Raw genomic sequence first — 27,980 nt, 5'->3', positions numbered from 1 at the left:
TTTTCAGTCTGGAAAATCTGAATATATTTTAATATCTTAATTATATTTTTCTCTTAAAATAATGTTTGCACATTTTGTGTCCTTTTGACACTAGATAGAGTGGTAAGTTTTATCACATTGTGAAGCCTGAGTAGACAGACAGCAAGCAGATCAGAGAACATAAGCCTAGAAGACCAGGGTTTGTCATTAAACCTACAAACCAGTCCACAAGAGAAGATGGAAACATTTAGGATGAAGTGACTGGGTTATCTTCATGTTCATGCCTTACAACTTTAGATATTTATTGGGCTTTAGGACATATCTGCTGAGTATGTATAGAAGTTAGAGGTTTGTGCCACATGCTGAAAGCTAAGCAGATCTGGGGGTTCTACCTGTGAAAAGGTGAGCTTGCTCTGTAACAGGGAGATATACAGTATCAGCACAAATCACCAGGATGTTTAGTGGGACTTGTGTAAAGAGATATTGCTGGTTTAATGCATCCTCTGAAGTTAAAGATTCCAAAATGGCTTAGTTCATAAACCTTGCATGCTATCCTTGTACCAAAGAGGACAGAATTTATCCATGTGAACCATGTGCCACAACCACACCTCTCCTTCCCCATCAGGAGTGTCTCCTCTTGAGATGCGCATCTGCAATACAGGGAGCAGAACTGACTAAAGGCACACAAAAGTCCATGCCAGCAACTATGGCTTTTCAATCCATATGCAGGCAACACCATGGTAAGTACCATTTGAGTTAGATGAGATGTGGCACCTCAAATTCCAAAGCAGCTGCCCTTGCTGGATTTCAAACAGGAAGCTGCTGCTTGTCTTTTCTGGCTAAACTTAATCAAGAGGATCATCAGTGCGCTCCTGAACAACAAAGCAATATTCAGCACAGGTATGTTGATGTAGACAAACCTACATCCATGTCAGCTGAGTGCTATTATATATAAATGAAAAGGTAAGTTATTCAGCTTCTAGAGAGGTACAATTTCAAAATTCTGAAGGGCAGCCTCATTTACCTGTCCAAACTAGCAATCTAAAGCTGGCCAGAATCCTTTTGCAGGATCATTTGTTCTATTTGAAAAGGAGGTTATCAGCAACTTTCAGGGAGCAGATGAATTCTAAAAACTTGAGGGAGACTACCATGAAAGCTTTCTCCTTTTAAAGCTGTATTGGCTGGATGCTCTTAGCAACCTAGTGGTGGCCCATCATAATTTGGGACACAATGCCCCCAGGGGGATAATGTAATATCATGTGGTAGCATTATTCCCACAGGCATTCTTGCAGGGGGAGAGATGGCCACCCCATCAGCCAAGTCGCTTTCACTCTGCTCTTACGTTTCATCAACTTTGCTTTGTTAAGTCTTCAGTCCAACAGATAATTAAGGCAGCATGCTGCGGCTAACACCTTGGTGTTGAATCCCAACGAGTGAAAATTCATGGTGACACCATTTCACTGGGGGTTGGGGAGGCTGGTTCCCAGTAAGAGCAACTTATTTGCGATGTCCCCCACCAAACCTGCCTCCTTTGTCATACTCGATATCTTATGTTCTGTTATCTTTTCTTCAGAATCAGCACTTTCACTGGAAGCTTTCATGTGGCAAAGGACCAGGGACCCCTCTATGAATGGGTAACATGAAATACAAAGAGGAGGTGATTTGCCTGGTGTAACACAACATGTGGCGGCAAAAGTGAATTTAGACTTCATGGAGCCTGGAATTGTTCGGAAACATTAGAACAAGGTATGTTTCATAAGAGATAGCCAACAAAGCAGCCAGGAATTAAGAGCAGCCCCAAAAGAGGCAAACTGCTAAGGGAAGCTCAGTGATGCTTAAAGGTTAGAACTTCTGCTGCTTCTCCAGTTGGTTTGCCCTTATGTTTGGTAGGTGGGCAAGGGGTGTTCTTTCCTATGGGGATCCTATTGCAGAAAGATGCAGCACTAGAGAAAGGGGTGAGCAGCATGGAAGGGGCTAAGTATCAGGCAATAACACTTTGTCGCACATCCCAAGAAGCCTCAGTGATGAGCACCTTCATCCTTCACACTGGGTGACTGAAGAGCCATGAAGATAATCCTTTTGTCCTCTTAAAATAAGGAGAGAGAGATAACAGAGACCGGGAGCTGTGGTCTTCCTACAGGGATGGTGGAGACAAAGATCTTCAAGAGCTTCAGTAAGGAGCAGGTCAACAGTCACTGACACCTAGAGAACCCTGCTTTAGTTGTGTTTGTATATGTTTTTGCTTGTAGCATGGCTTGCCTCTTGCGTACCTACCATTCAGGGATATGCTGGCATCCCGTAGCTGTCTTGCTGTACCAACAGATCACAACAAACCATCAGCCCTCAATCACAACATCTCAGGCTTGTGTCCTAGCAGGGCTCTGGATCACAACAGGAAACTACAGAGTTTTCCAGCTCCCGTCCCTCCTTCTGGTCTCTCTCTCCCTCAGACTGTTGCTATCTGCTTCTAAAACTCTCAAGCTTCTGCTTGCAGTGGGAGGACACTGGCCAGTGCAGGAATGAGGTGGGCATAGATGTCAATCCCACGAAGGAAGACCTGTTCATTTAGGAACTCATTGTGGTCGTGCAGCAGTACAGGTGTATGGTTCATGGGGGAGAAGCCAATCGCTGGATGACCTGCCTGTAACACAGGGGAAGGAGAAGAAACTATCAGGCAGGAGAAGTAATTCTCAGGTAGCAATACTGCAGCAAAGCAGAAGAATCAAAGGGCTTCTCTACACAAAGCATTTATTTTGCACTCATGATCCCTCACTCATGGAAGTCTGCAGGGCCTTTTCATGCCGCTGTTGTCCTCTACAGCTTTTCCTGAGCTTTCCAGCTTTTTTGTGGTAGCTTTTTGAGTGAAAAAGTCTGGTATTGAATTTTACATTGCAACAAACTGGATCCCAAGTATTACTGCAGGTCTGCTATAGTGAGAGTACAGCACATTGCAATCACAAAACAAAGAAAAAAATGTCAGGGCAAAACACTGTGTAAAGGATGCACTTTTCATTCCACAAAACAGACCAGACCAAACCAGAGTAGAACATTCAGTGACTACTGGCAAGGTACATACAATACACTGATACTCACTGCTCTGATATAGCGGCTATCTGTGGCAGCAGGGAAGATCTCGCACTTCAGCTTCATGTTCCTGACAAGAGAGAGAAAGGTGCACATGCACACAATGACTATGGAGATCCTACTGCTAAGTTATCCTATTCTTTCTCCTGCCACTGAGCTCCAAATCATTTGGAGCAGAATTCAACTTTTAAAGAAGGGCAGAGGGTGCCTTGGCTGATACAAAAAAGGACACAATGGAAAGGTAGAAGAGTTTGGGCCCACTCTTCTATCCTGTATACAGAATGTTTTTTTGGCGGGGGCGGGTGGCTTTTCCTGAATGCTGTGAATGTCAGCTTCTCTCAAAACAATGTGTTTATAGTTCTCTCTGTGTCTGGCAGGTGGGACAGTCACCAGCCCCAACAGGGGTCTAAACAAAGAAGTGAGTTTAAGAATGGCATCTTACTCACATGTCCCTGCAGGTGCCACTGAACGCTTTCCACCAAGGGTCAGATTCCTCTGTGGAGGTCACCGACTGATCCATGTATTTCTAGCCCAAAGAAAAGGGTAGAGGGTGAAACTGGGAGGAGGCAAGAGGGCACCCACAGTGGAGGGATCTGTGGCAAGGGCTCAGCAAAAGCAGCAGCAAGAGTGCAAGAGGTTGAAGGATATAAGGCAGGACAGAAGGGTAGCCACACTGAGACAAAAGGCCCATGGACCAGGGCCAGGAGAGAGATACAGTGGCAGCAGCGTGGAAGGCAAGACAGGCAAAAGCCAGGAACTGAGCTATGCTCCTAGATCTAAGGGGAAGCAACAAGCTGCTGGAATGCTCCCTCATGTCTGTAGTTACCTGGTGGAATTCATAGGTAACACCTTCCCCAGCTGCCCGGCACCAGGCTGTGAGCTGTTCCTCAAATGCCTACAACACAGAAACAAACCAACATATAAAATACAGACTCTCCAAAATTATTCTTAGCCATAAATTCTATTCTCTGTGTACTTTGCAGTCCTGCAATGATTCCATCCAAGAAGCCTTTGCATTCCTTCCTGCCGTGTTTAACTAGTCCTTCACCCAAAACCATAGCAGTCAGATGCCTTGTAAGCAGTAACTTTAGGTTTAACATTCGGTTCCAGTTTCCATACTGCCTTAAATCTGTTCTAGGACTCTTAGTGTTTCCCTTAGCTATCCTCTATCTGTCTCTGGAAGAGACATGCCTTGTTCCTTTAAATGGGAAAATTCTCCAGGCTCCTCCAGGCTTAATGTGAAAGAAAAAAAACCCAGTCTTCTAATACTCCCAGTCAGTGGTGTAGTGGAACCAGGGCTTGCAGGATGCCCTGCTTTATTAGTAGGGTTGTTGACATTATTTATCATCTCCATGAGACATCTGTGCTCTCTCTAAAATTAACTGCGATCCTCACAATAGCTTTCCCCAGCAATAACATACTGTTCCCTGTTATAAAGTATTTTGGGGTGACTTGGGCAATTAAGACTCAACATCCTGATAAAAGACCTGCTAGAATTGGTTTGTGAGATGGGTCAACAAAACTGCCAGCATTTTTGGCCTCTCCTAGGGCTATGGAGACTGTCCGTAGCCTGTATGGAGACTGAAATTTAACACTACACCACTGCTCCCAGTCATAGCCAAGAAGGGTTGCAAGGCATCCTCATACTACCAGTTGTAAATAATGCAAGGAGACATTGTTTTAAGCAACGTGGGATGCTTCGACCAATGTAAATTTAAGAAATGGGAAGAACCATTACACACTCCATGTAGCTCCTGGATATTCTGGAAATTGGCTCACTGGCTAAATATTGGCCATCATTCCCTTTTCTTGTCCTTTCAGCAGCTGGATTCTGTACCTTTAAATCCACTGTAGGTGGGATGCGGATGTCAAAGGCAGCAGACATCTCAGAAGGGACCACATTGAAGGAGATTCCCCCATTCAACATGGTCAGGTTGAGAGAGGTTACATCACCTAAAGTAAGGTGCTTCTCTGATTTTAACCTGTGGAGAAAGAAAGGAGCACAGAGTTTTTCATCCCACCTCTTTGAAAATATGGATTAAACTTCTTCCTAATCCCAGAGCATGGAGAAAGAGCATACATCAGTCTTCCAAACATATCTAACAATCATACGTGTATGCAGGTCAGGGCATCTAATGCGTCCATCCATGCAAAGCAGAGAACAGAAGACACCTCTCTCAAACCACATCTTGCTGCTGGGCTTGGGCACACACACTCTGGAACTCTGTTTGTCCGAAGCATGGATGCCACTAGAGCATTCTTGCCCTTGCCTATACAGAACAGCTGCACATGGACCTGCATCCCAGATGCATTGCTCAAAGAAGTGGGGCTGTAACATGCCAAGCCAATCATAAGTAGTACCAGAACTGGTCCTAAGACAGAACTCAGCCTTAGTTCTGGGCTCAAACTAAAAACTGAAAGCCCTTGAACACATTTATTTATTTATTTAGAATATTTATATCCCATCCTATATGCATAATAGCCTAAGGATGGCTTACAGGAACCAAAACAAACAATAAACAAAACAGCAATTAACAACAATTAACAATGTGCGTGATACCAACAGAAACACATTACCAACAAGAACAAAGTCAAAATCAAAATCAAAATGCAACTGTGAGTATTAAAAGCCAATTAAAATTCCTAACATTTAAAATAGTGGGCAAATAAAAAGGTTTTCACCTGGCGCCAAAAGGAATATAAAGTCAGTGCCAGGTGAACCTCTCTAGGGAGGGCATTCCAGAGTCTAATTTCTAGGGCCACCAACTAAGGTTATGGCAGGGCTGTGATCTGGATCAAGTTGGCGCAACTGAAGCCAAGTTCAATGTGTAGGTCATTGTTCACCCTCTTAGGATGCAAATCCTATGCATGTTTACACAGAAAAAACTTCCTACAAAGCCCAGAGTCCCTCTAATCAGCCATACCAGCTGGGGCATGCTAAGATTTTAAGGCCTTTTTCTGTCTAAACATGTGTAAGACGGTGCCCTTAATTGCTACAGGAACACAGTGAACTAAGGGAGATGCTTGGGCCAGTGTCCCATAGGCTGTTAAAGAAACCCCAGGAAGGAAAGGCCAAACTCCAACAAACCTGCTTTTAGTGACATGTCCATTTGTGCTTAAAGAATGGGAAAGGAAAAGAATGAGTTATTTCATGTGTCTGCCTATGAAAGAGCAAAGCACAAACATTCTGTTCATTTATGAGATACCAAAGTACTTTTCTCTTGTTGCATCTCTGCAAACAAACAATACCTGTCAAGGGATTAGTAACTGGAACAAAGCAACAGTGGAGATCAAGAATAGCCCTTTCCCAACCTGGTCAGCCTTCTCGAAGGAACTTTTCCTCACCTTTGCTTTTCACGTTCTCGGAACTCCAGGAAGGAAGTGATCACCCTGTGCTACGGAAAGGGAATTCTAAAAGTCAACATGCTGAAATTTGAATGCATGAAATTTGAATGCATGAGTCACGAAGATATTTGCCAACTGCTGAATGACCAATATAAAAAGAATCTGCTTGTCCTCACAGCCACTGAATGTGAAACCCCCTTCCACTGACACTCTCTGCTGGTGAAGATGGGGCATATTTGCTTCAGCAAATCTAGACAGAAGGTTATGGAAAGGGTCTAGACCATGAATAACAAGCTGTCACTCTCCAAAAGCTATAGGAGTACAACTTCCATCATGGCTGACTATTGGCCCTGCTGTGGCTGATGGGACCTGGAAGGGGCAGAACTGCTCACCTCTGATCTAGACCATACATTACAGCAGCACTCTGGCCGAAGCAATGAGACAGCGACATCCATGCAGGCAGCTGAAGGGCTTGCTGTTAGATCTAAGCAGATGGTCTCCCCAGCTGCCATATATGAGCAGCCTCACTCCCCCGCCCCCCACCTTACCACTGATCCTTACAGAAGGCACTCTCTTACCATCTTTTCAGCAGCGGTGTTTTCAATGAATCTAGATCCATGTCCTGGATTCCCTTCTACCTTCACTTTTATCCCTGCAAGCATTGGGTGGAAACAGAAAACATGAAAGACAGGCCAGCAAAGCTTTTTCCCACCTATGTTTCCTCACCTTGATACGCAAGTACCACACCAGAGCACGACTTCAATCACAACTGTTTTAGGAGGCGTCTCATGATCCAAAGAACAAGTACGCATTTGGAAGGGCAAGTCAGATACAGCTGCTGAAGTGCAGTTCCATTCTGCTGTGGAGTTGCTACTGCCGGGGAAGGCTGCTGCTTCCAAATCTGAACAGCAGGCTTATGTGTTCAGCAGTGAGAGCTCTTCCAGCAGAAGCATCCACAAATCTCACATTGCACACAAGTTATTTTGCTCATGCTGAATCGTATAATAGCATATAAACCATAAGACAATGCTAAAAACAACAACAAGCTAATTAATTGTTGACAGCTTGTCAATAAAGTATAAACGCACTGATAAAAAGAGCTGGTGAGATAAAATGGTGAACTGACAAGATTCAAAGCTGGTGCGGGGAGGGGGAGAACTTACCAGCCTTCAAATTTCTCCGAGAACTTTATTAAATCTACCTTTCAATAAGGCAGGAAGAAGAGCATCCAGGCTAGGACAGAGAGACTTGGGCCTAAACTATTGGGAGGCTAGTAATCATTGCACAGGACCAAAGTAATAAATGAACACCAAAGAGCAGCCTTGGGGATAGTAGTTTGGACCAAACAAGGTTTTCAGACACCGCTGAAGAAGAGTTGTAATATATTCAGCCCATGAAGGACTGTGGTCTAGTTTGTCTTCTTCAGGAAAGGACATCACTGGTGTATCTAGTTAAAAGCACACCTTGTCAATATTACTGCACGAACATCCCAAAACAGTGAGAGATCAAGAAGCATCCCCAATTATGAACTTTCATTACCCCCTGACAATGGTTTAGAGTTTCCACTGCCTCCAAGGATTTGAGAAATGTTGACTTTCACCAAATCTGAGATAACCAGAGAAAGATATGTGAATACTCCATCAATTATGAGCCTTTACTAAAAATGTCAAGGTATAAAATTCCTCAAACAAGAGGGGATTGTCTAAAATTTCACATCCATTCCAACAATGTAATTGTGGCTACTAATCCACATATTATAAGCTGCAGAGAAAATGAACAAATGGCTGTTGCTAAGAATTATGTAATTCCCAACTAATTCCAACAAGAGACTGGTTTCATCATCCATTCTGGCTCCTTCAAGAAGCCGCACAAGCTAAGAGAAAGGTTATGCATGCATCTGTTTCACAGTGAAGATGTACATACAGCAAAACTTCCAAACTGTTCAGAAGAATCTGTGCCTTTCTTGGGAAAGAAACATGCAAACATCATGCTTGCCCTGAATTTTCAGTACAGATCTTTCTTAAGCAGGTCTTTATAAAATAAGATCAAAAGCAACTAAAAGACACCCCAAATAAAGAAGAAAGAGATGAAATTCCAAATCTTACTTACACCACGGACATTTCTCGCCATAGAATACAGTGAATGTGTCTGTTGGATTTGCCAGACCTGGAGGGAGACAGAGAGTGGCAGTGGCAAAGAGTAAATTAAAAGACACAGTGGGCTTTCTGCAGCACCTTTTGACAAGGACATCAGCTAAGGCACTGAGCTAGACTCCTAAGCATTCATTAACTTCATGCAGGTGAGGTTTAATTAACTTTGTGCCAGTGAAAGGATCTTCATCAAGACTACACAGTTGGTGCTTCCTTCTTAGGTTGCAAACTTGTGACCGAGGAGGATCTTTCTTTCAGTTATGCAATGGTAAGCAATGACAAAGACATCCACATAATTGCTAATGACAGCTTTAATGGGAAGAAAAGTAGAAACAGGCTGGCTCTATTACACAGTCCAAGCCAAAGATGGCTTCTTCAGTATCATGCCAATCAATTCTCACCTTCATCCAAAGCAAAGCCAACATTAAGTGTGGCAAACTCAGGTCTCTTCACAAACATTTCCATCCCCTTGTGGCCCCCAATCTCTTCATCTGCACAAGAAGAAAAAGAAGGGGGGCAATATGTAAATGATCAAGTAATCACCTTTGCTTTGTTCTTCAGATCAGCCAAATCTATGCATTCCCGAATAGAAGAGCCAAGAGCCTGCTGCAACACAGACTACCCCACAGGAACCTAGAAAGCTTTAGTCCATGGGAATCCAGCCCATAATGGTGACCCAGCGTGGCCCAGGCACAACCCATGGAGGAAAAGCATTTACTCTTCCTTCAAGAGACATTCATCAGTCTTTCCATAAATGAGCCCTGACAGCTGAAATGCAGAAACAGTTTTCTGTTGTTAAGCTTATCTGGTCAAAGGACAAGGAAACCACTGCCAAGAACAGTACTGAAAAGGCCACAGGGACAGCCAGTATCAGTACTTTTCTTTACTTGGGCTGCAACAGAGGGACACATTAGATGCACTGTAGAAGAACTATGATAAGCTCCCTATCATGTCTTATCTTTCACTCTTACCTTATTCTTGCATGAGTTAAATCCTGCCAACAGCTGCAATGAGCTGGGGGAGGGGAAGGGGAAGGGGGAGAGTGATACCTATATTGTACCTGACTTTCAACCCCTGTGCAGTTCATAGTAACAGCTTGTGGGTCAGGGCAATTTAATTCAGGGAAATGAATACAAGAGAAAAGGATTAACCCACTTCCCCAAGTGTCACAGCCTGGTCCAGACTGGGAGACAGAGCAGCTACTTTTAATCATAGAAAATGTAACTGGTATTGCTGAATGCAGAACTCTTTTGTGTACATGCATCCTCGACATGGGCTCTTTAGTGTTCCAAGGGCAAAACTGCAGCAGGGGTGGTGAAGAATTCCAGGTCCTGCAAAGACTGCCTCTTTTAAGCTGGCGCTCCAGAGGCATGCTGTGGGCACTGTGGCCAGGCACTAAATTTGAAGCTATAGCGATTCTATAGCATCCCTTGATGGCTCGGGGACTTTGGAGCAGCTTTTATGAAGCTGGTTATTGAGAGCAGACAGTAAGAATTTGTATGGGAAGCATTACATTTAATAGGGTTGGATGGATTTACCTGGTGCAATTTACAGCTGAAGGGGGATGGTGAAGGACTGTTAGCAGCTAGTGCTGCTGCTGCCTTTTCCAGTGGACCTCTGGCATTTTCCCTACTGCAAAGAGTTCTAAAACAGCTGCATCAGCCATGTGAAGGGTTCTGGAACAGCTGTTTGGATTTCTATATATTTTCTCTTTTAAAAAAATATTCTGGGGAAGGTGACAACTGCCCCTTTTAAAATTTGGATGAAACGAAAGAGATAATTAGGGAAAGAGCAGAATATATTAGGGGGTAAGAACAATGAATAAATGGAGAAGAAATAAAGAATTGTTTAAAATCACAATAAGTATGTTTTACCATAATATTAATTTTTTCTAGCACTTATTTTGCCTCTTTTATCTCCTGCCCATCCCTCATACCCTCATGTTGTTAAACTCGTTAAAATGAGCATCCCTTTTGGACAGCAATGCATTCTGTTGGCAAGAAGAAAGAAATCGCTTGCCACTCAAACCAATGCAGAGAAATGTAGCAGATCCATGCTGAAAAGATACAAGTACTTTGCTAGCTTCTTCATGTATCTTTGGGGAACTCAGATTGCAGGTAATTTTGCCTGTGGCAGGAGTAACCCCCCACTCGAAAACAAAGAGAGTGGACCACCCTGTCTCTTGCTCTGATCACTTTGAGCAACGGTACTCACCTGGAACAAAGCTCATATGAATTGTTCGTGGAAAGTGTCTCCCTTCGGCTTTCAGTCTCCGGATAGCCTCTATGTACCTAATGGGAAGAGCCCTTATTTAGTGGCTGAGGGGACCCAGAGATATTTGACCTACCCTTGATCAGAATTGTAAACAGAGGAAGGAAGGGTTAAAACAGACGAACAATCACAGTTGAGATACTTCATTTAAAGACAAGTGATGTGGCAGTGATGCAAAGGAGTCACGGCTGCCTGAATCAAGATTCCCCCACCCCCTCGAGATTTGCCTTGCAGGGCAGAGCAGAAGTAAGCTGATCACAGTAACAGTAAATTGGTGAAACATATTTTCCTTATTTGCGGGCTCTAATGCACTGTTCTGCCAGTTACTACATGTACCTATTCCAGTTTACCTTTGGGGCACCAGACCCATCACCATTTAATGCAAGGCACAAGAACTTGAACATGGTGGGTGACTGGGTTTAACTTATCCACTGATGTCTATCAGTGCGAGGGGTTCACACGGACATAACTTTAGTGGGAACATTGCAAACCGGGATAGGATGGAATAACCCCCTCAGCCATCCCTCTGCTCCTCCATCGTTCTCCAAGACAAAATTGGCAAGCAGCTCATTCTATGAACCCCTGCATAGTTACATAGTACAGTATGCAAGTGAAGGGGCAAGTGGCAGGCTTACTGGATAGAGACACATTTCATATCTTGGGCTCCACGTGCATAGATGTTTCCCTCAGCGTCCTTGAAGGCTGAAAAGGGATCATGGTCCCAGTATTCCTGTAGGGAGAAAAGCAATACAGAACATCTCAGAAAGATGGGCATGGAGGAGAACACAAGGCTGTACACGTGGGTATCTTGGCTAATGGAGCAAAAGAAAAGCCAGCAGGTCTTGCATGGAGCTCTCTGGAGCAAATGGATCCTTTAAAATTGACAAGTTGAGAAGTATTTTTGTTGGATCACTGAAGAGCTAACTGTGTCACATCTTGCCCAGAAAGACAAATGTTATGATCCACATCCCATGATGCCAAATCACTTCAGTAACAAAGGCAAGCAGATGCCTTTCCTCTCTGCCATTCAGGACAACTGGAGCCACTTAAGACTCCTGCATGACATACAGAGTCAGTCCGTGTGAAACAGATTTTAGGAACACAGAAAGCTACTTTATACCAAATCAGGCCCATCCCGAGTTTCAGTCCATGGTCCTTTTTAGTCCTACCTCAAGATGCCCAGGATCAAACCTGAGACTTCATGCTAGGTACCTCAGGGGCTCAGGTCCACAGGCTGAAAAAAGCACAGATTTGCACCCACTGACCTGCATTTGCTCTAAAGTTTCTGTGTGCGTGTCCCTGGCTCCTAAGGACACTACTATCTGTACAAAAGGGGGGATGTATGTTCTGCCCTCAAGCAGAAAGATTCAGCAGGATGTGAAGCACACATGGGCAAGAGAGACAACTAATCCAGGGAAATCAGGTGCAACAGTGTTAACCTGGCCCCCTGTACCTACCATCCTCTAACACCATCACTGCTTCTTGGATATGGAGTATGTACTCTACCACTAAGCCATGGTCCTCCTCTGATCCTCTCAGCTCAACTTCAAGTAAGCAAACTTCTGTAGGAAAATCACCTGGCACACACAGCCAGCTGAGAAAGCCAGTAAGGAAATTCTCGTTGCTATTCATAGAGATCCCAGAGGTTAGGAGTGTCAGGTAATAATGCAGGAATAAAGAATGCTGATCAGATCAATCCTTGGGGAATGATTATGATCCAAGTTGTGCTGTATGGTTTTTTAGTGTTTTCAATTCTTGAAACTGTCACTATTAAAGAAACCAAAGGCTTGTATTCTTGCTACATGGCTCATACAAATCTGAAGTGTAGGGCCTCCCTTGAGTTGAAATTATAGTATTCACTAAAAGTATTCTCCATCTCATTCCTCATCTATTTCATTCTAAGAGTGTGTGAGTTCTATTGTATGTGCTACTAACATCATCCAAGCTATGGATGGTATATGCAAGAAAATAAACTACACCTTCATAAGCACATTAATCCACATCATCTGCTGATTCACAGCATGCCCCTTTCTCTTCTGGAGCATTATTTATGGGTTATAAGGTATTCAAGGGAAGAACACCTTTGTACCACCCACACCTTTCCCCAGAAGCCACATCACAGGCAGCAACAAGGCTGAAGACCTGAATCTCCAACATGCTCCAACATTTTATTTAAATAAAAAATTTCAACCTAAAAAAAAAAAAAAAATTCAACCTAACCTCAAACACTGGCACAACATCTGTATGGGAATTCAGCAAGATGGAGCGGAGCTGTGGGTTTGTGCCTTTCCAGGTCAGAATAGTGATCACACGGCCAGGGCAGACCTGCAACAAAAGAAAATAAAGTCAGCCGGGAGCCGCTCTTCCTGTCTTTGGAGACGAAGGGACAGAAAGCTCTGTCAGGGACTCCCGTGCCCGGAAGAATCTCTCTCTGCAAGAATCCTCCTTTGTATTGTTATGGAGGAGCTCAGCCATGATGATTTTTATATATTTTTTTTCTAGCATCCCCCTAACAAAGCCTTCCTCAATATGGTGTCCTCCAGATGTTTTGGACTGTACCCCCCACCATCCTTGACCATTGGCCATGCTGGTGAGGTGATGGAAATTGCAATCCTAAACATCTAAAGGAGGACTCCAGATTGTGGAAGGCTACTGTAGCACTTAGTTTAATATGTTTTGCTGTCCTGGAAGGCTGCACAGAGCAGTCAGGAGCAAAAGGATCCGGATATTAACATGCGAACCACAAGCACCCAATAGATCTGAAGTTCATCACCTGGGTGTCCTCTAACAGGATTACTGAACTAACAGGATTGCCCTCCTGTGAGGATGTAATGCCTGGGAATTCCAGACACCTTCTGAATAATGGTTATATTTTATGTGAAAGCTTATTAAAATAAGAGGCCTCCTAGGCTTTCAGAGAACAAAATACAACAAACTGGCCAGGCAATTATGAAAGTCTAATATGAGTCAAAGAAGAAGAAAAATATAATTCCCTTTTACATAAGCCCACCAATGGATGGTATAATGGTTGAATGTTGGTTCAGTCCCATTAACAACCATCTGTAAGCAGCCTGCAAGTGTGAAGACAAGAGGGTTACCATACTGCCTTTTTTACTACTAAGTTAAATGTTAAATTTGATGTAGCAATCAAAGTTTCAAAAAAATCGAAGTGAACTTGGTTGTTCAGGAGTATTTAGAGAAAAAATAGATTGCAGTCTAACCTGAAAACTGACCTGAGAAGTACCGTATTTTTCCATCTATAAGACACCCCCATGTATAGGATGCCCCCCACTTTTCCTACTGATCTCCAGTGAGCAAGTTGCTGCTGCAGCACATGGGCCACCTCCCCACCTGCACGCGCCGCCTCGCCGCCCCCCAGGCACACGCGCGATCGCGCCAGTCTCTCCCCCCCGCCCCCGAGTGCGTCTGCGGTTCTCCTCTTGGCTCCCTTTGTATAAGACGCACCTCCATTTTTAGGTAAATGTTTTTAAGAAAAAGTAGCATCTTATACTTGGAAAAATACAGTATTAATCAAAAGACTGCTAGTTGTGTGTAGGTTTGGAATGCAGTTTTACCTGTCTAGCTAACTATACAGGCACTCCTATATTCTGACTGTTACGATGGTATCAGTGCTACTGGATTCCTTTCGTAAGTATTCACATAACCATGCTCCACCACAGCCTTTTGCAAAAGGAGCACAGGCTGTAAGGTGTGGGAAAATGTCAATATGAGCAAATATGCTGACAAACCACCAGAAGCAAGCCAGTGGCTCTACTGACTGGTGCTTCACAGCTGGCTTTAATTACTAGTGTTCTTATACCTTGGGTGATGTTAATTTGAGCAGGACAGGTGAGATTATCACTTTCACCAACCAATGCTGGCTGACTGTACATGACTGATATCAAAGAATGCCAAAGGCACTTACTCCCTCATTACTGCTAATGAGTGATTAACTGCATTTCAGCCCCTAATCTATGTAGCAGTTTCTTCTGGAAAAATGTTAACCCAAATTTCTGACTGAAAGGGAATGATGTTGGGCTATGAATTTAAAGCAGCAATTCCTAACTCTGGAATCCAAAGCTGTGCTCTAGGTCTCACTGATGACTAACAGGACTCTTCCAAAGGCTTTGCCAACGTGACTCCAATGTTACTCAGCAGATGACAGTAAAATGAACACAGACATAGAAGGCAGAGAAACATCCCTTCTCAGGGCTGCAGAATGAACAGAATGAAACAGAATATTGATGATTGCTGTGATACCCAATTTGATAATATGATGGTGAAATTAAAGCTCTTTGCTTTCCCTGGAAGCCAACAATCAGTATTTTAACACAAAGTCGCCAGTAGCACAAAATTAAAGATATATTTCTTGAATCATAAGCCCTAGAGAGACCATGCAACAACAAATCAGCCATGGTTAATCATACATCCTGGCAGAACTCAGGGAGGCAAGAATTTCTCATTACTTACCTCTACTTTCTGACACTGTAGGCTAAGCTCAGAAGCTATTCTCTCCAGGAATTTTATTGCTGTGTCTGGAAGAAAGGAGGAAATGACCACAAAGATCACAAATGTCAACATGTTCCCTTTTCATTTCAGCTTTCGATTAATAACATATAGCCTTTATAAGACAATCCCCATTGTGTCCTGAGAGCAGCAGAACATTGTTCCAGTGGTGGGCTACCAATGGAGATGAAACGCTGCATAAGGTTGAAGACGACATTATTTCAGGGAACACATCTTGCTTGCATGCTCTGCCTCTCCAACATGTATTAAAACTCCCTTGCTCAACTTCACTCATTTATATCCAGTATTTGCCCTTCTTGATATATTTTTTAAGCATTTTTAATGAAAGCTGTGGGGAGGTGGGAACACAACAACATGCCTAATGCCACTGAGTTAGCACTGAGCCAAACATGGGTACCGAGGTCTATCTATCACCTTGTCCACTGGCCCATAGACTTTGTCACCATACTTGTCTAAGAGTGAGCATCCTAATTTCTCTGATACATGCCATCCAAATTATATACAATCTTTCATTAAAGCAGAGGGAAAGGTATAAAAACCTACAATTTTATGAACTACAAAGTTCATAAAATCATGAGATCTTAAGTTATTACTCCGGGTTTACGAAAGCTCCACATCAGGTCATCAGTGGCAAGTCCCCTTCCCTGCGCAGAAGTCAGAGTTGCTGAGGCAGGGGAGAGGCCAGTCCCTTACTTCAGATCGGTTTTACAACAGAGGGCACAGGCATTGAAAAAGGGTGTGTGCACCATTTCTTTTCTTCTCTGTAGTCCAGCATGAAGTGAGAGGAAGGTCCCTGTCCATGTCTTCTGCCTTCTACCTGACCGTTGTTTGATAGCTGCATGGAATTAACTGTGAGCATTAGTTCAACATATGCATTTATTTTTGAAAACTTTTCAACGTAAGAACAGAAGGCGACCCAGACTGAATTAGGCCAAGGTCCATCTAGTTGAGCATTCTGTTCACACAGCGGTTGTCAGCCGTCTATGGAAAACTCACAAGCAGGACAGGAGTGCATCAGCAGCCCCCTCCCTGCCATGCATTTGCCTAATCCCTTTTAAAAGCCATCCAAATTGGCAGCCAGCACTACTGTCTTGTGGGAGCAACTTTCTTAGTTTAACTGTGTGTTGTGTGAAGAAGTAGTCTGTCCTGAATCTCCCACCAATCTGCTTCATGGGATCACCCTAGGACCATACAGAAACTATGTTTAAAACTTTTTGAGTTTTAAAAATCTTTTGCTTGAAAGATCCTCAAAATGATAATTTTCTGGAATTCAACATTTGTATTGGGCATCAGGATGTTTGAGAAACACAGCTTTTTCAAAAGTGGTATAAAATCCAGTTTCTAATGCTCAAGATTATGAACAAATATGCACTATCTATAGGGCACACTAGACATGAGAGGGCTTTAACAATCTGCTATTCTGGTGAGTGAGGCTGCTGCTATTTTCATTTTATGGGGGGAAACTGGGGTTGAAACAGAGCAACTTGTCTGATGCCATTCACATGAGTGTATAGTTGAAGTGCAACCTGAACTCTTACTTCCTATAACCATCACTGGCAGTCCCTCCATTAGATCAGAGGAAATGTTTCATGATGTGCAGGAGTTGCCTTAGAGAATTCTGATTTGGGAAGAAGTGGCATAGGTAGGCAAACCTCTGGCCCTTGCATGAGTCAATGAATTATTTGCAGTTTTTTTATAATGTTCTCCAACTCACATGAAAAGGTCTACTAACCCTAAATTTTCCTAATCTCACACTATCACACAACTCCTTCCTGGTGCAGATAAGCAATATGTAGATCAGGGCACTATAACTTCTATCCTTCCTAGCCAGCATGGTAAATAGTGAGGGATCATGGAAGCTGTAGGCCAAAATATCCTGAGGGCCAGAAGTTGATCAAGGTGCTTAGCTGTGCCTTGGAGGACATCATATAGGATATCTGTCTCCCTGTTTCTTGCTCCACACATGCCAGAACAAGAAAATCCATACATAAATCCATATTGGCAAGCTATCCTTGACCATTCTGAGGCATTATTTCTTCAGGACCATTGCAATGTGAAACAGAAAATATTTCATATGCTTTCAGATTAGAGAATTCTTCTCAGAAGCCTAGCAGGAATACTGTGCGCCCACAGCTACCCAAAGTGTGAAGTAGCAAGTTATTTTTTTATTGAGGAAACATTTAACTACTTTTTGGACTATGCACTGAGTCCACATTCCAGAGTTTTCTTCAGTCATGTAATCTACACCCATTCCCCCCATTTTCCTGAAGCATTAATGAGTGACAGATTAAGGCAGCAACAGTAAACCTGTGTTCATTGGGCACTCAAGTAAGTTAAACTGCAAGAGTGATGTTTGTTTGTTTGTAGTATAGGATGGCTGCCATCCACTTAGCTCATGCAGGCATTGAGCTGAAGCCATGTGAACCTCCTCCTTCAATGGACTCCACATTACGTTGGCATGTGTACCCCTGCCAAATGTCCTTTGGTCCCAGTTCTCAAATCGTTTAACCTGAAGTTGATAACTGAGGTCAGTGTGACTGCTCTAGAATATACAGCTTGAAAACTTCTGCCTGGTTTGGCTGATGCATTTAAGTAGCATAGCATTGCACTTTCTGAACCAATCAAAATTTATTTGAGATGCGAGATGTTGTATTTCAATTGAAAAGAAATCACTTGAGGGTGTATTCACCCATCCATCCATGAGATGGTGGCCATAGCAAAGTGCTTGAGAAGCCTCATTGTTGTGTCCTCAGCCATATGCACTTGCCATCATGCACAGAAGTCATGATTTAGCATTCACTAACTGGGTTTGTACAGCATAGCAATCCACTACCGTTAACTAACCATGGTTTGTTGGTGTCTCATGCAAACCCAGACTGCTTTCTCCAGGTTGGATGATTTGGTGGCAGCAAGCCACCCCAACAACCCTTGGCTTGTTCTTAAGAGCTTCTGAACCCAAGATGGGTTGGTGTATTCTTCAAGCATGACATACTGGTCCCATTGTGGGTCCAAGGAAAGGGCAAGCAAGCCACTCAGCAAACCCCTTGCTGCTTTTACCAAGCTTGCCCAGGCCACCACAAGTGATAGCCACTCCATTAAATGCCTAAATGGAGTTCTACTGCCTCGCCCTGCCCTGCCCTGCTTCTGATCTCTTTTTTAGTCATTTTTTTTGGCCGCACGGAGAGACGGACTGCTCATCCCCACCGCCCGGGAAGACCTGCCGCCGCCGCCGCTGTGCCGCCCGGAAGACCACCACCGGCATGCTGCCGGCCCGGCTACACCACACCTGGCCGGCACGCACTCGGCGCACCCTCCTCTGCCCCCTGCTCCAGCGCAGGTGAGAGCTGTGCTGCTCAGGGGGAGCGATGCGGAGGAGGAGGAGCCGTGGGCTTCAACCCGCCGGCCGCATGGAGAGATGGACTGCTCATCCCCACCACCCGGAAGACCACCGCCAGCACGCTGCCGGCCCGGCTGCACCACACCTGGCCGCCAGCCCCTCTCCACCAGCGCAGGTGAGAGCTGTTAATCACAGGTCGGTGTGTGTTTTCAAATGGCAACCCGTCTTTTAATGAAGCCCATGGGGAAGTGACGGGGAATGTGCCTGTGATTATCAGGAAGCTTTCCATGGATCCCTCCTCTAAAAACTAGGTGCGTCGTGCGTCTTATAGAGCGAAAAATATGGTACTTTGCTTTCACTTGAAAGCTGTTAAATGGTGAGTTGTCAAGTGAAAACAAAGCTTGTGAAGCTCTTTGCTTGTGAAAGAGAGTGATGAATCACCCTTTGCAGCAAGATGCACTGTGGATAACCCTGATATTTCTCAGCATGGTCCACCTTTTCCGCCCTTTCTTGAGCCTCAAGGTGCTTAGGAAAGTGAAAGGTGTGGTGCACCCAATTTAGGAGAGCACTTCATTCTGACACCTGTGAAAAGTAAAGGTTTTTTTTAAAAAACAGAGTTTCTGACAGGACTAAACATGTGTTTTTTATAGGGATAGATGCAGCTATGAAAACGGTTTATGCCCCTATCAAAACCCTGTTTTAAAGCAGCCCTTACTTTTCTACAGTGCTCCAATAAATAGGATAGAACTTTGCTACTTTCCTGATCACCTAGAGGCCTGGGAAAGGGTGGACAAGGCGGAAGACACTGAGAACTATTAGCTACGGATTTAAAACCCAGAGGATCTTGCTGTAACAGGAATAAAGTAGGAACTACTCCCTTCTGTAAGCAAAGAGCTTGTTTGGTATACATTTGCATCCGGTTTGCAAAAGAAGCAGAAGAATTTAAGTGTTTCATGAAAAACTGAGGGAAAGTCTTGATGTGGTTTCATGGGACAGCAACATAGAAACCATGAGGTTTTTGTTGAACAGCCAATGTTGCATATTTCTGAGATCTCTGAGCTTGGTAGATGAAAACTGTACGAATTGTTCCCTGTGTCCAAGGAGAGAAGGGCCAAGGAGACTTGCACCACAAAACTCTAGCAAGAATTGTTGGAATGAGATTTCCCCTTATTCCTTATTCCCATTATTGTTGTTGTTGTCCTGCAGGAGGGGCCCTGCTGGGAGAAGAATCCAGCAAAGTTTTGGCCAAAGCAATGCTTGGCCAAATGAACTCCTGAGAGAAGCACAGAATGAAAGCAGAGGAAGTTTTCCCCTTTTCGTTTGGCCACACATGGATATAGGAGGCCCACATAAAACAGAAAGAGACTCTGAAAGGGAGAGCTATTTTTTTTCCAATTTATATCCTGCCTTTTTCCTACAAAAGGCTCAAGGCAGCTTACATCATTCTCCCCCTCCATCTTATCCCCACAACAACAACCCTGTGAGGTAGGTTGGGCTGAGAGTCTGTGACTGGCCCAAAGTCACCCAGTTGGCTCCATGGCCGAGCGGGGACTAGAACCCAGATCAGCTGAGTCCCAGTCCCATGCTCTTAACCACTACACCACACTGGCTAATTTTATCAAAGTCTTAACTCCCCCAGGACACAATAAGTGTCAAGATGGCACCACAGTCCTTGTACAAATTGCCCTTATGATTTCCCGTACAGGGTAAGTAAAGCAAGGTAAACTAGTTCATGTAAACCCCCAATCTTTGCTGCGAACCACCCAGAGAGCTTTGGTTATTGGGTGATATAGAACTGTAACAAATAAATAAAACCATCTTTGAAATATTATCATTACAACCTGGGTGGTGAGCCTATCCTTGTGTGAGGGAGAAACATTTTTTAACATTACATGAATGTAAAGTTGCTATGTATGAAAAGGAAGAACAAGAACTACAACTCCCACACATTCACCAAGCAGACATGCTAGCTGAGGAATGCTGGGAGTTTTGAGATTTTTCTTCTGTCTAAGCATGCACAAAATTACATCTTAAAATTGCCAATCTATTGCAATATTTGCAGTGCAGTCTTTTGCACTGCAAAAACTTACTGAGATTTATAGGACTGAAGCTTTAAGTATGCTTAACTATGTAACTGTATTAAATTGTGCCTGGGCTGTTTATGTCACTGTCTTGCCCACTGAACCTTCATTTTGCTATTTTCCAGTGTTGAACCTGTCTCCCACCAATTAGCCTAGTATTTCAGAGTTGGGAATAAGTCTGGAAATTGTACAGTTGAAGACTAAAGCCTAGTTTTTGCTAAGGTAGGAAAATCTGTTTTAGACTGAGACAGAGTTGAACACATGATTGCTTCATTATACAAGGAATTCCCTGCACACAGAAAAGTAGCTGTCAGGGAGGAGAATGCCAGAATTCTTCATTACAGACTATTCTTCTCTGTATGCTATTTGTATAATGGAAAAGCTCCATCATACAAGTCTCAAAAAACTCAGCTGCAGTCTCAAAGGGTTCAGCCAAGAAGCAAGGATGCCAACTCAGTGGCAGAGGCTTCCTCTTCTGGAGCAACATGCCAACAACAGTAAACAATTATAATCACCCTTTTATTATCTTGTTTATTTATTTACTGCTTTTGTATACTGTTTACAGCTAACAAAGCTTTCAGAAGAGTTTTTGGACATGACAATCTCAGATCCAAATCCCCACTCAACTGTAAAACTCACTTAGTGTCTTGGGCCCATAATTCTTCTCATAGGGTCAAATCCCAGGAAAATGTCAGAAGAAACATATTAGTGCTATTGTAAGAAGTCCTGTAGAAGATATGTTTGCTTTATGCTATGATGGAAAGAGGGGATGACAAACAGAGCCGCTCCAGCCACTTTGCTGAGAGTGCCTTTGGCTTATTTTGTATGTCTAAAGGCAGGGACCATCTTTTTAATTATTGTTGTTGCTGTTGTAATCTACTCCGGGAGCTGAATAATGGTGTGAAAAGGCTTTAGGGCACAATCCTATGCAGGCTTAGACGCTGGCTGGGAATGCTAAGGATTGTTTTACTTTTTTTCAGTCTAAACATGCAATAGATAGTAACTTGAAGAGATACATAAATAACAAATGTTCTAAGTAGAACAAGGAATGATGAATTGAAGAATATATCGTATTACAGGATTAATACTGCTGTTGACAAGTTTTATTTTCTATATTTTGAGAGCAGGATTATTAACATTTGAATTGAAGACCCCGTCTCATAGGTTTCCTGTAAGTCTAAAATGCTGTTCTTAGCTGCCTAGATAGAGTGGCAGACAAACCTATCAAATAAATGACATCCCAAACAAATTCACTGAAAATATGCATCTGCTCAGGAAATTTCAGCTCCCGCTAACATTATGTCCATTTTGCAGTAAAAGCACTGGTACTGACCTCAGTGCAGTACAGTCCCCTTTCTCAAATGAGAAACATCCTTCTTATGTCCTTCTTCTGAACCACCAAGAAACATGTCCACATATTATGGACATGTTTATGTCCACATAACCACTTAACATGGCATTCATGGTACACATTGGTGATATGTTGCCCCCATAAAGAAAGCAATAAAACACATGTTATACGGTGAGAGGAAAGGGATTCCCATTAAATAAGAGTGGACAGATGTACATGGTTTGATGTAAATAGGCCAAGGCTTTTTTCAGATTAAGCTGGATTGTATATGGCAAATGTATTCAAAACATCATAGCCTAACCTAAATGAATTTGAGAATCAGCTTGCTCATTCTAGCAAATGATGCAAAAACATCAACTCTGGCTGCTCAAGAAACTAAGCTCTGGATGTACTCCCAATAGTTGCTCTCTGTGTCACTACCCTGCTATGATTCAGGCACACAACAGCACAACTTTGCCTTTCTGACATGAAGAAAGTAAAAACAGTCTACATACCATAATCAGGCTCAGGCTGAACAGTTTTGATTCTCAGATATTCCCGGAAGAGAGCAACTGATGGATCTTCTTTGGGGTCTTTCTCCCCTTGCCTTTTAGGGTCTTTTTCTGGCAGCATGTTAGCCTTCTGGGTACAGGATATTTAAGCCTATGTGAACATAAGAAAGGGGCAGAAGGAAAGTAAGGGCAGAGGGGGCAAAAGAGAAAAGAATACCTTTCTTCCTTATTTGCAATTCAGAATGGTTATTTGTTGCTGCAGGTACTAACTTATAGAAGCCAGACATAATCAGGCCTTGACTCAGCCCCATCACATCTATATCCCATCAGTGAGGGTGTCCAAGGATAGGCTTGACATGCACATCCCTAGAGAGGTCCGCCTGGCGCCGTCATTATTTGTTTTTCGGCGCCAGGCTAAGACCTTTTTATTTAAAACTTATTTTAATTGCTAAATTATTGTATTTATTAGGATTTTAAATTAGCCGAGAATGCACTGGGGGTTTTAAATGTTTTTTTTTCTTTTAAATTGTTGTATTGTTATTGTTTATGTATGTTTTTCTGTATTTTTTGTGAGCCGCCCCGAGGCTTTGTTGCGATGGGGGCGGCATAGAAATGTTTTAAATAAATAAATAATGAGCGGAGCCAGGTGGAACTGGGAGATAGCTAGTTGGCCCAGGAGGCCCCTTCTGACTTGCTCTGTTTTTATGTTTCCGTGTCTCTATTACCATAAAGTCAGAATATTTAATTTAGTATTAAGCAGTGCTTTGTGCACTCTCTCATGCTTGAGTTTCTAGTATAAAGATGCAGAGTTTGGACAGGAGGAACATATGATGGTTAACAAGAAGCCGATACAGCTGTGAAGGTAACTGGTGATATGCTTACTTAATGAAAGCATTAAAACATGCATTTAACAAAAAGCGGGTGAATGTTGGGGAAATGAGTGACCAGGACACTGACTTACAACTTGGATATAGTGTTGCCACTTCCCCCCCTTACCAATGCTGTGTGCTTTTGCTAACTATATGCACAGCAGAAATTCAACAGGTATAGCCTTGTCCTGCATGCATAGGGAAAGATGCACCTGTTAGCAATTGTAAAAAGCAAAACATGATCACCGCTATGTGGTGGTTCTTGCTTGTAACATACATGTTTAGAACATCTGTTGAGGAAACTCTACCGCAGCCTTCCCCAAGTTGGTGTTTAAGACTACAACTCCCAGCACTGCTGACCTTTGGCTATCCTGGCTGGGGCTTTTCAAAACATTTGGAGGGCACCAAGATGGAGGAGGCAGCTCTAGAGTCCCTGATCTCCTGGGGTACTTTCAGATGGGACTTTTATCAAACCATCACCCAACCTCTTTTGTGAAATGTCATGTGGTCTTTCCACTTGTAGCTCTTCCTGGTTTTCCCATCACTTCTGCTTTTTCTCCATACCACAGAAAAAGGTGGGGAAAAGCATACCATGCTGTCTAATTCTAGGTGCCCTCTGTCTTGAAGCATTACTGGTGATAATAGGGCAACATGATACTAAGGAATCAATATTGTCCTTTTAGAAGTCACCAGAACCATTAGAAAATTACTGTAGCAAGTAGAGTGGAAGGGAGGCAGGTAGAATGAAAGGCACTACAGAAAAATATGTATAACCTTCTGGGGAGGATTAGGTGCTTAGGAAACCTGTAGATATATTGAGGAGGAAGGGGGAGAGAAGGGAAGACTATATGGTCTAAAGCAAGATAGGGGTCTTTTAAAGGCATACAAACAAAAAACTGAATGGCACAAGGATAGGCTTGTAAATATCTATCTGCCTGGCCAAGTTAGCTGAGATGACAATGCAACCCATCACTAGCCAAACTAAGTGTGAGTAGGCAAGTTACTAAATATTCCTGGTGTGTGTGTGTGTGTGTACAACTTTTGTGAATTTACATAAACATCCAGATGAAATTCAGCATAGAAAACAATCAGATATAAAGACACTGGGAGGAAAACTTAGGAAATGAGCAGAAATGAATTGAGCTGCAGAGATGCACAGGAAGATTTGAAAGCATTTACCAGGAGTTGAGGGGGATGATGGGGGGTATAGAACATATATATATATAAACTGCAAACAACGAAAAGCAGAAAGGGCAAGAAGGGGTTTATGCAAGTGGGCAAGGCTGAACGGGGAGGGGGAAGGCACATAACGGTGGGGATGGGGGTTATACTCAGCCAGGAAGGCTGTAACGGAGAGGCAAACTGGAGAGAGAGAGAGAGAGAGAGAGAGGGGGGGGGGGGGGGGGGGGGGGGGGGGAGCTAGCGAATTGCATGGGGCTTGGGGCTGGAATAGTGGATCCCGAGGTGCTCCTGGCGCCTCCGAACTGCCACGGGTGGCGTCCCAAGCGCAGGGCCGGAGCGGAGCGGCCCCCTCCCGGCAGCGCCTGGCTCTCCCAGCCGCTGCAGTCCGCCGCTCGTCTTCCCAGGTGCCCCTGCCCCGGCCCGGCTGCGGCCAAGTAAACAAGTTGCTCTGCAAGCGCCTCAGAGGAGGCGGCGGGCTGGCCTCTCCCCCTTCCTCTTTCCCGCAGGCAAAAGGGCTGGCGGCAGTGCGGCCCGGGCGCCGCGTCCGGGCTGGCAGGGGGGCCCTGCTAGTTGCCGCTTGCCCGCCCTTCTCACCCACCTCTCCGGTTGTCGCGGAAGCCACTGCCTCCCTCGAGTCCTCCTCGCCGGCTCTGCTGCACTCGCGGCGGCGGCGGCGGCGGAGGAGGAGGAGGCGGATGCGGCGGGCTGGGCGGGGGGACACAGCCCTGCCTCCAGTTCGCCCGCCGGCCGGCCGGCCGGCCGCACGCAGGGTCATTCCCGCGGGCAGCTGGCCGCCCTGCCCTCGCGTCCCAGGCAGCCAGGGGCCCTCCGGAGCACGTGGCGGGGTGGGGGTGGCAAGCCGCCAGGTGGCGGCGCTTCGCTTTTGGGACTGCCGGCCCGGAAGCCGCTTGCACCTCGCGCGAGCGGAGGAGGAGGAGGAAGACGCTGGTCGGGACCCTGCTGCGGAGGCTCGGGGGACTCTGTCGCCCGCAGTGCCGTTGTGAAAGGGATGCATGGGTCGCTTTTCTGTTTAAACGGCCTCAAGGCCACTCACAGCAACACTGAAAGTCGGAAAAATGTATTGTGAACAGTTAAAAAGAATTTCTGCTAGACTATCACAGTTGTATTAGTCCTTCTTAGAGAAGACCCATCCAAAGAATAGGACTTAGGATAGAGTAACATAAGATAGAACCCGTTGGATACTTATTTCTTTCGTGTCTATACTGACCCATAGCTGAAGCCATATTTAACTTGTGAATCGCCCTAACCTTTCACCTCTGCCATGAACTCATCATCCTCAAGCAGGTTTGGGCAGAACACGGCAGTAATGTTATCTATAGTTAAATTAAAATTATTTACTACAGTCGCAGACCAGCATAAAACAGAACTATTAAAGTCACTTCGCCATTATCATAAACAACATAGGATTTAAACATACTAAATACTACAATTGTGGACTCAAAACTAAAATGATGGTAAAGTTAGGGTTAATAATAAAACATAAAATATCAATAAAGCCTCCCAAGTAACCTAGCCTTATTGTGTTGCTATATAATCCCATGCACTTTAACTTATTTTTTAACAATTCTAAGATCCATCATAATGGGCCGTGGAGTCTAACATTTCTCATATTCCACATTAGAAACCACCACAGTCCCAACATCTTTTCTTGGGTGTTAATCACAGTCGCAAGAAATTTGGAGACACTGTATGTAATGGTGGGTTTATAGTCTGATAGCAACAAATAGCTGTAATATTGACTTGTACATCCTGGGAACCTATTCAGCAATGGGGAACTAAAATCAGCATGAATGTCTCTATAGAACATACAGTTAAACAGAACATGGTCCATGGTTTTGATTTGTCCTGAGGCACAAGGACATAACTGCTCTAAAAACAGCATCTTTCTATAACAGCCCTCTAGGACTGCTGAAGGAAGTCCACCACAGCGGGCCAGTGTGAACGCCCTTCTGTATTTGGGAACCTCCAGCTGAGTGAGATAATAATATAGATACACCTTATCTCTTAGATTCACTAATTTAAAATTCATTTACGCTGCTAAGATCTCTTTGGCGCTCTGTGTCTATAGTTCATTGTTTAATAGTTACCTTAGCCTGATCAAAGCCCATATTGAACAGAGTTGATGGGGAAAGACCCAAAGCTGCCAGTTTCAGCCCATTTGTCTGGATCATCAATTTTCCACAAGCAAATTTTAGGCACCCTAGCAAATGCCATAACCTTGGTTTTTTGATAATTGATCATGAGGCTATTCTCTTGAGAATAGATGGTCAATGCACTCAGGACTCTTCTGAGATGAACGGGAGCCCTTGAAGAATAACTGTATCACCGGCATATAATAAAATGGCTGTATGCCTCCGCACAATCTTTGGGGGGGGGAGGTGAAAGTTACTGCTATTAAGGTAATCTACCATTGAATCAATGTAAAGGTACATCCCTGCTTGACTCCCTTCTGCGTAGGTACCGTACTTTTAAGCTGTATCTAACCCTAAGGGATTTGTCTCTATACAAAGATTGAATGAGCAGTAATACTCATAGGTCGAAGTTAGAAGCTTCCAATTCCTCCCATAATTTAATTCACAAGATAGAGTCAAACTCTGCCATAAGATCTATAAAAGCAGCATAAGGAGGTCACCCTATTAGAGATATACTTCTCAATTAAGTGCTGGAGTGCAATGCATTGATCAATGGTAGAGCAGCCCTCCCTAAAAGCTGCTTGTTCTTCTGCAAGTAATTGTCCTTGTTCTAACCAGCTCTTAAGCTTATCATATAAGTGTCTTGCATAGAGCTTGTTGATAGTCCTAAGTAGGCTAATAAGCCTGTATTGGAATAATAATTGCAGATCCCCAATCTTCAGGGATTTGACCACTCTTATCAATATAAGAGAAAGGTGATGCCTAAACCAGTGCCCACCAATCCATATTATATCTTTAGAGGGCTCCATCTCAAGAGTAGCACAACTGTCTCCATTTTCAATACTTACAACATATGAGGTCTCAAGGAAGGGAGGATAAAGTTTTCAATTTTAAGTGTTTCTTCTTCCTTTTCCTTGCTTCTCTTTCCTCAGTGGGGCTCTCCATAAGATTATACTTTTCCGCAGTTTTTTCTTCCTCCTAGTTAAAGCTGTTCCTTACTTATAGCTATAATGTTGCAACAAACCCAGGCACAAACAGGAACTGCAGTTAGAGAATGTTACTCCGACGCCATCTTTCCTCCTTGCCACGTCCTTATCTATGGTCATATTTTGCATCTTGCCATGATCCTTGCATTGTACAACTACCTTGCACATTACAGG

General features: G+C 43.8%; 1 protein-coding gene across 1 annotated transcript; it reads right to left on the bottom strand.

Moving 5' to 3' along the window:
* Positions 1–25,341, bottom strand: ACY1 (aminoacylase 1). Its single transcript, XM_044451537.1, has 15 exons — positions 25,266–25,341; positions 22,620–22,767; positions 15,300–15,364; positions 13,050–13,154; positions 11,465–11,559; positions 10,773–10,849; positions 8,960–9,049; positions 8,518–8,574; positions 6,987–7,060; positions 6,409–6,458; positions 4,901–5,045; positions 3,890–3,958; positions 3,510–3,589; positions 3,073–3,133; positions 1–2,620 (listed from the first exon to the last, which is right to left on the bottom strand). Exons 2-15 carry the CDS (start codon positions 22,735–22,737, stop codon positions 2,456–2,458), a joined length of 1,251 nt encoding a protein of 416 aa, XP_044307472.1. The 5' UTR covers positions 22,738–22,767; positions 25,266–25,341; the 3' UTR covers positions 1–2,455.
* Positions 25,342–27,980: the final 2,639 nt, after the last annotated feature.

This window comes from Varanus komodoensis, unplaced genomic scaffold (genome assembly GCF_004798865.1).
Source record: "Varanus komodoensis strain SLA01 unplaced genomic scaffold, ASM479886v1 scaffold6_2, whole genome shotgun sequence".
NCBI lineage: Eukaryota > Metazoa > Chordata > Lepidosauria > Squamata > Varanidae > Varanus > Varanus komodoensis.
This window is presented reverse-complemented; position numbering and strand designations above follow the sequence as displayed.

What these genes read in the sequence shown, in the direction of transcription:
- ACY1 (XM_044451537.1), bottom strand. Translation starts at nt 22,737, where the DNA reads ATGCTGCCAGAAAAAGACCCTAAAAGGCAAGGGGAGAAAGACCCCAAA. An exon ending in ATGAAATGTGTCTCTATCCA is followed by an intron (nt 10,850 to 11,464) that starts GTAAGCCTGCCA and finishes TCTTCCCATTAG; the next exon opens with GTACATAGAGGCTATCCGGA. An exon ending in TTACCTATGAATTCCACCAG is followed by an intron (nt 3,590 to 3,889) that starts GTAACTACAGAC and finishes TCTTTGGGCTAG; the next exon opens with AAATACATGGATCAGTCGGT.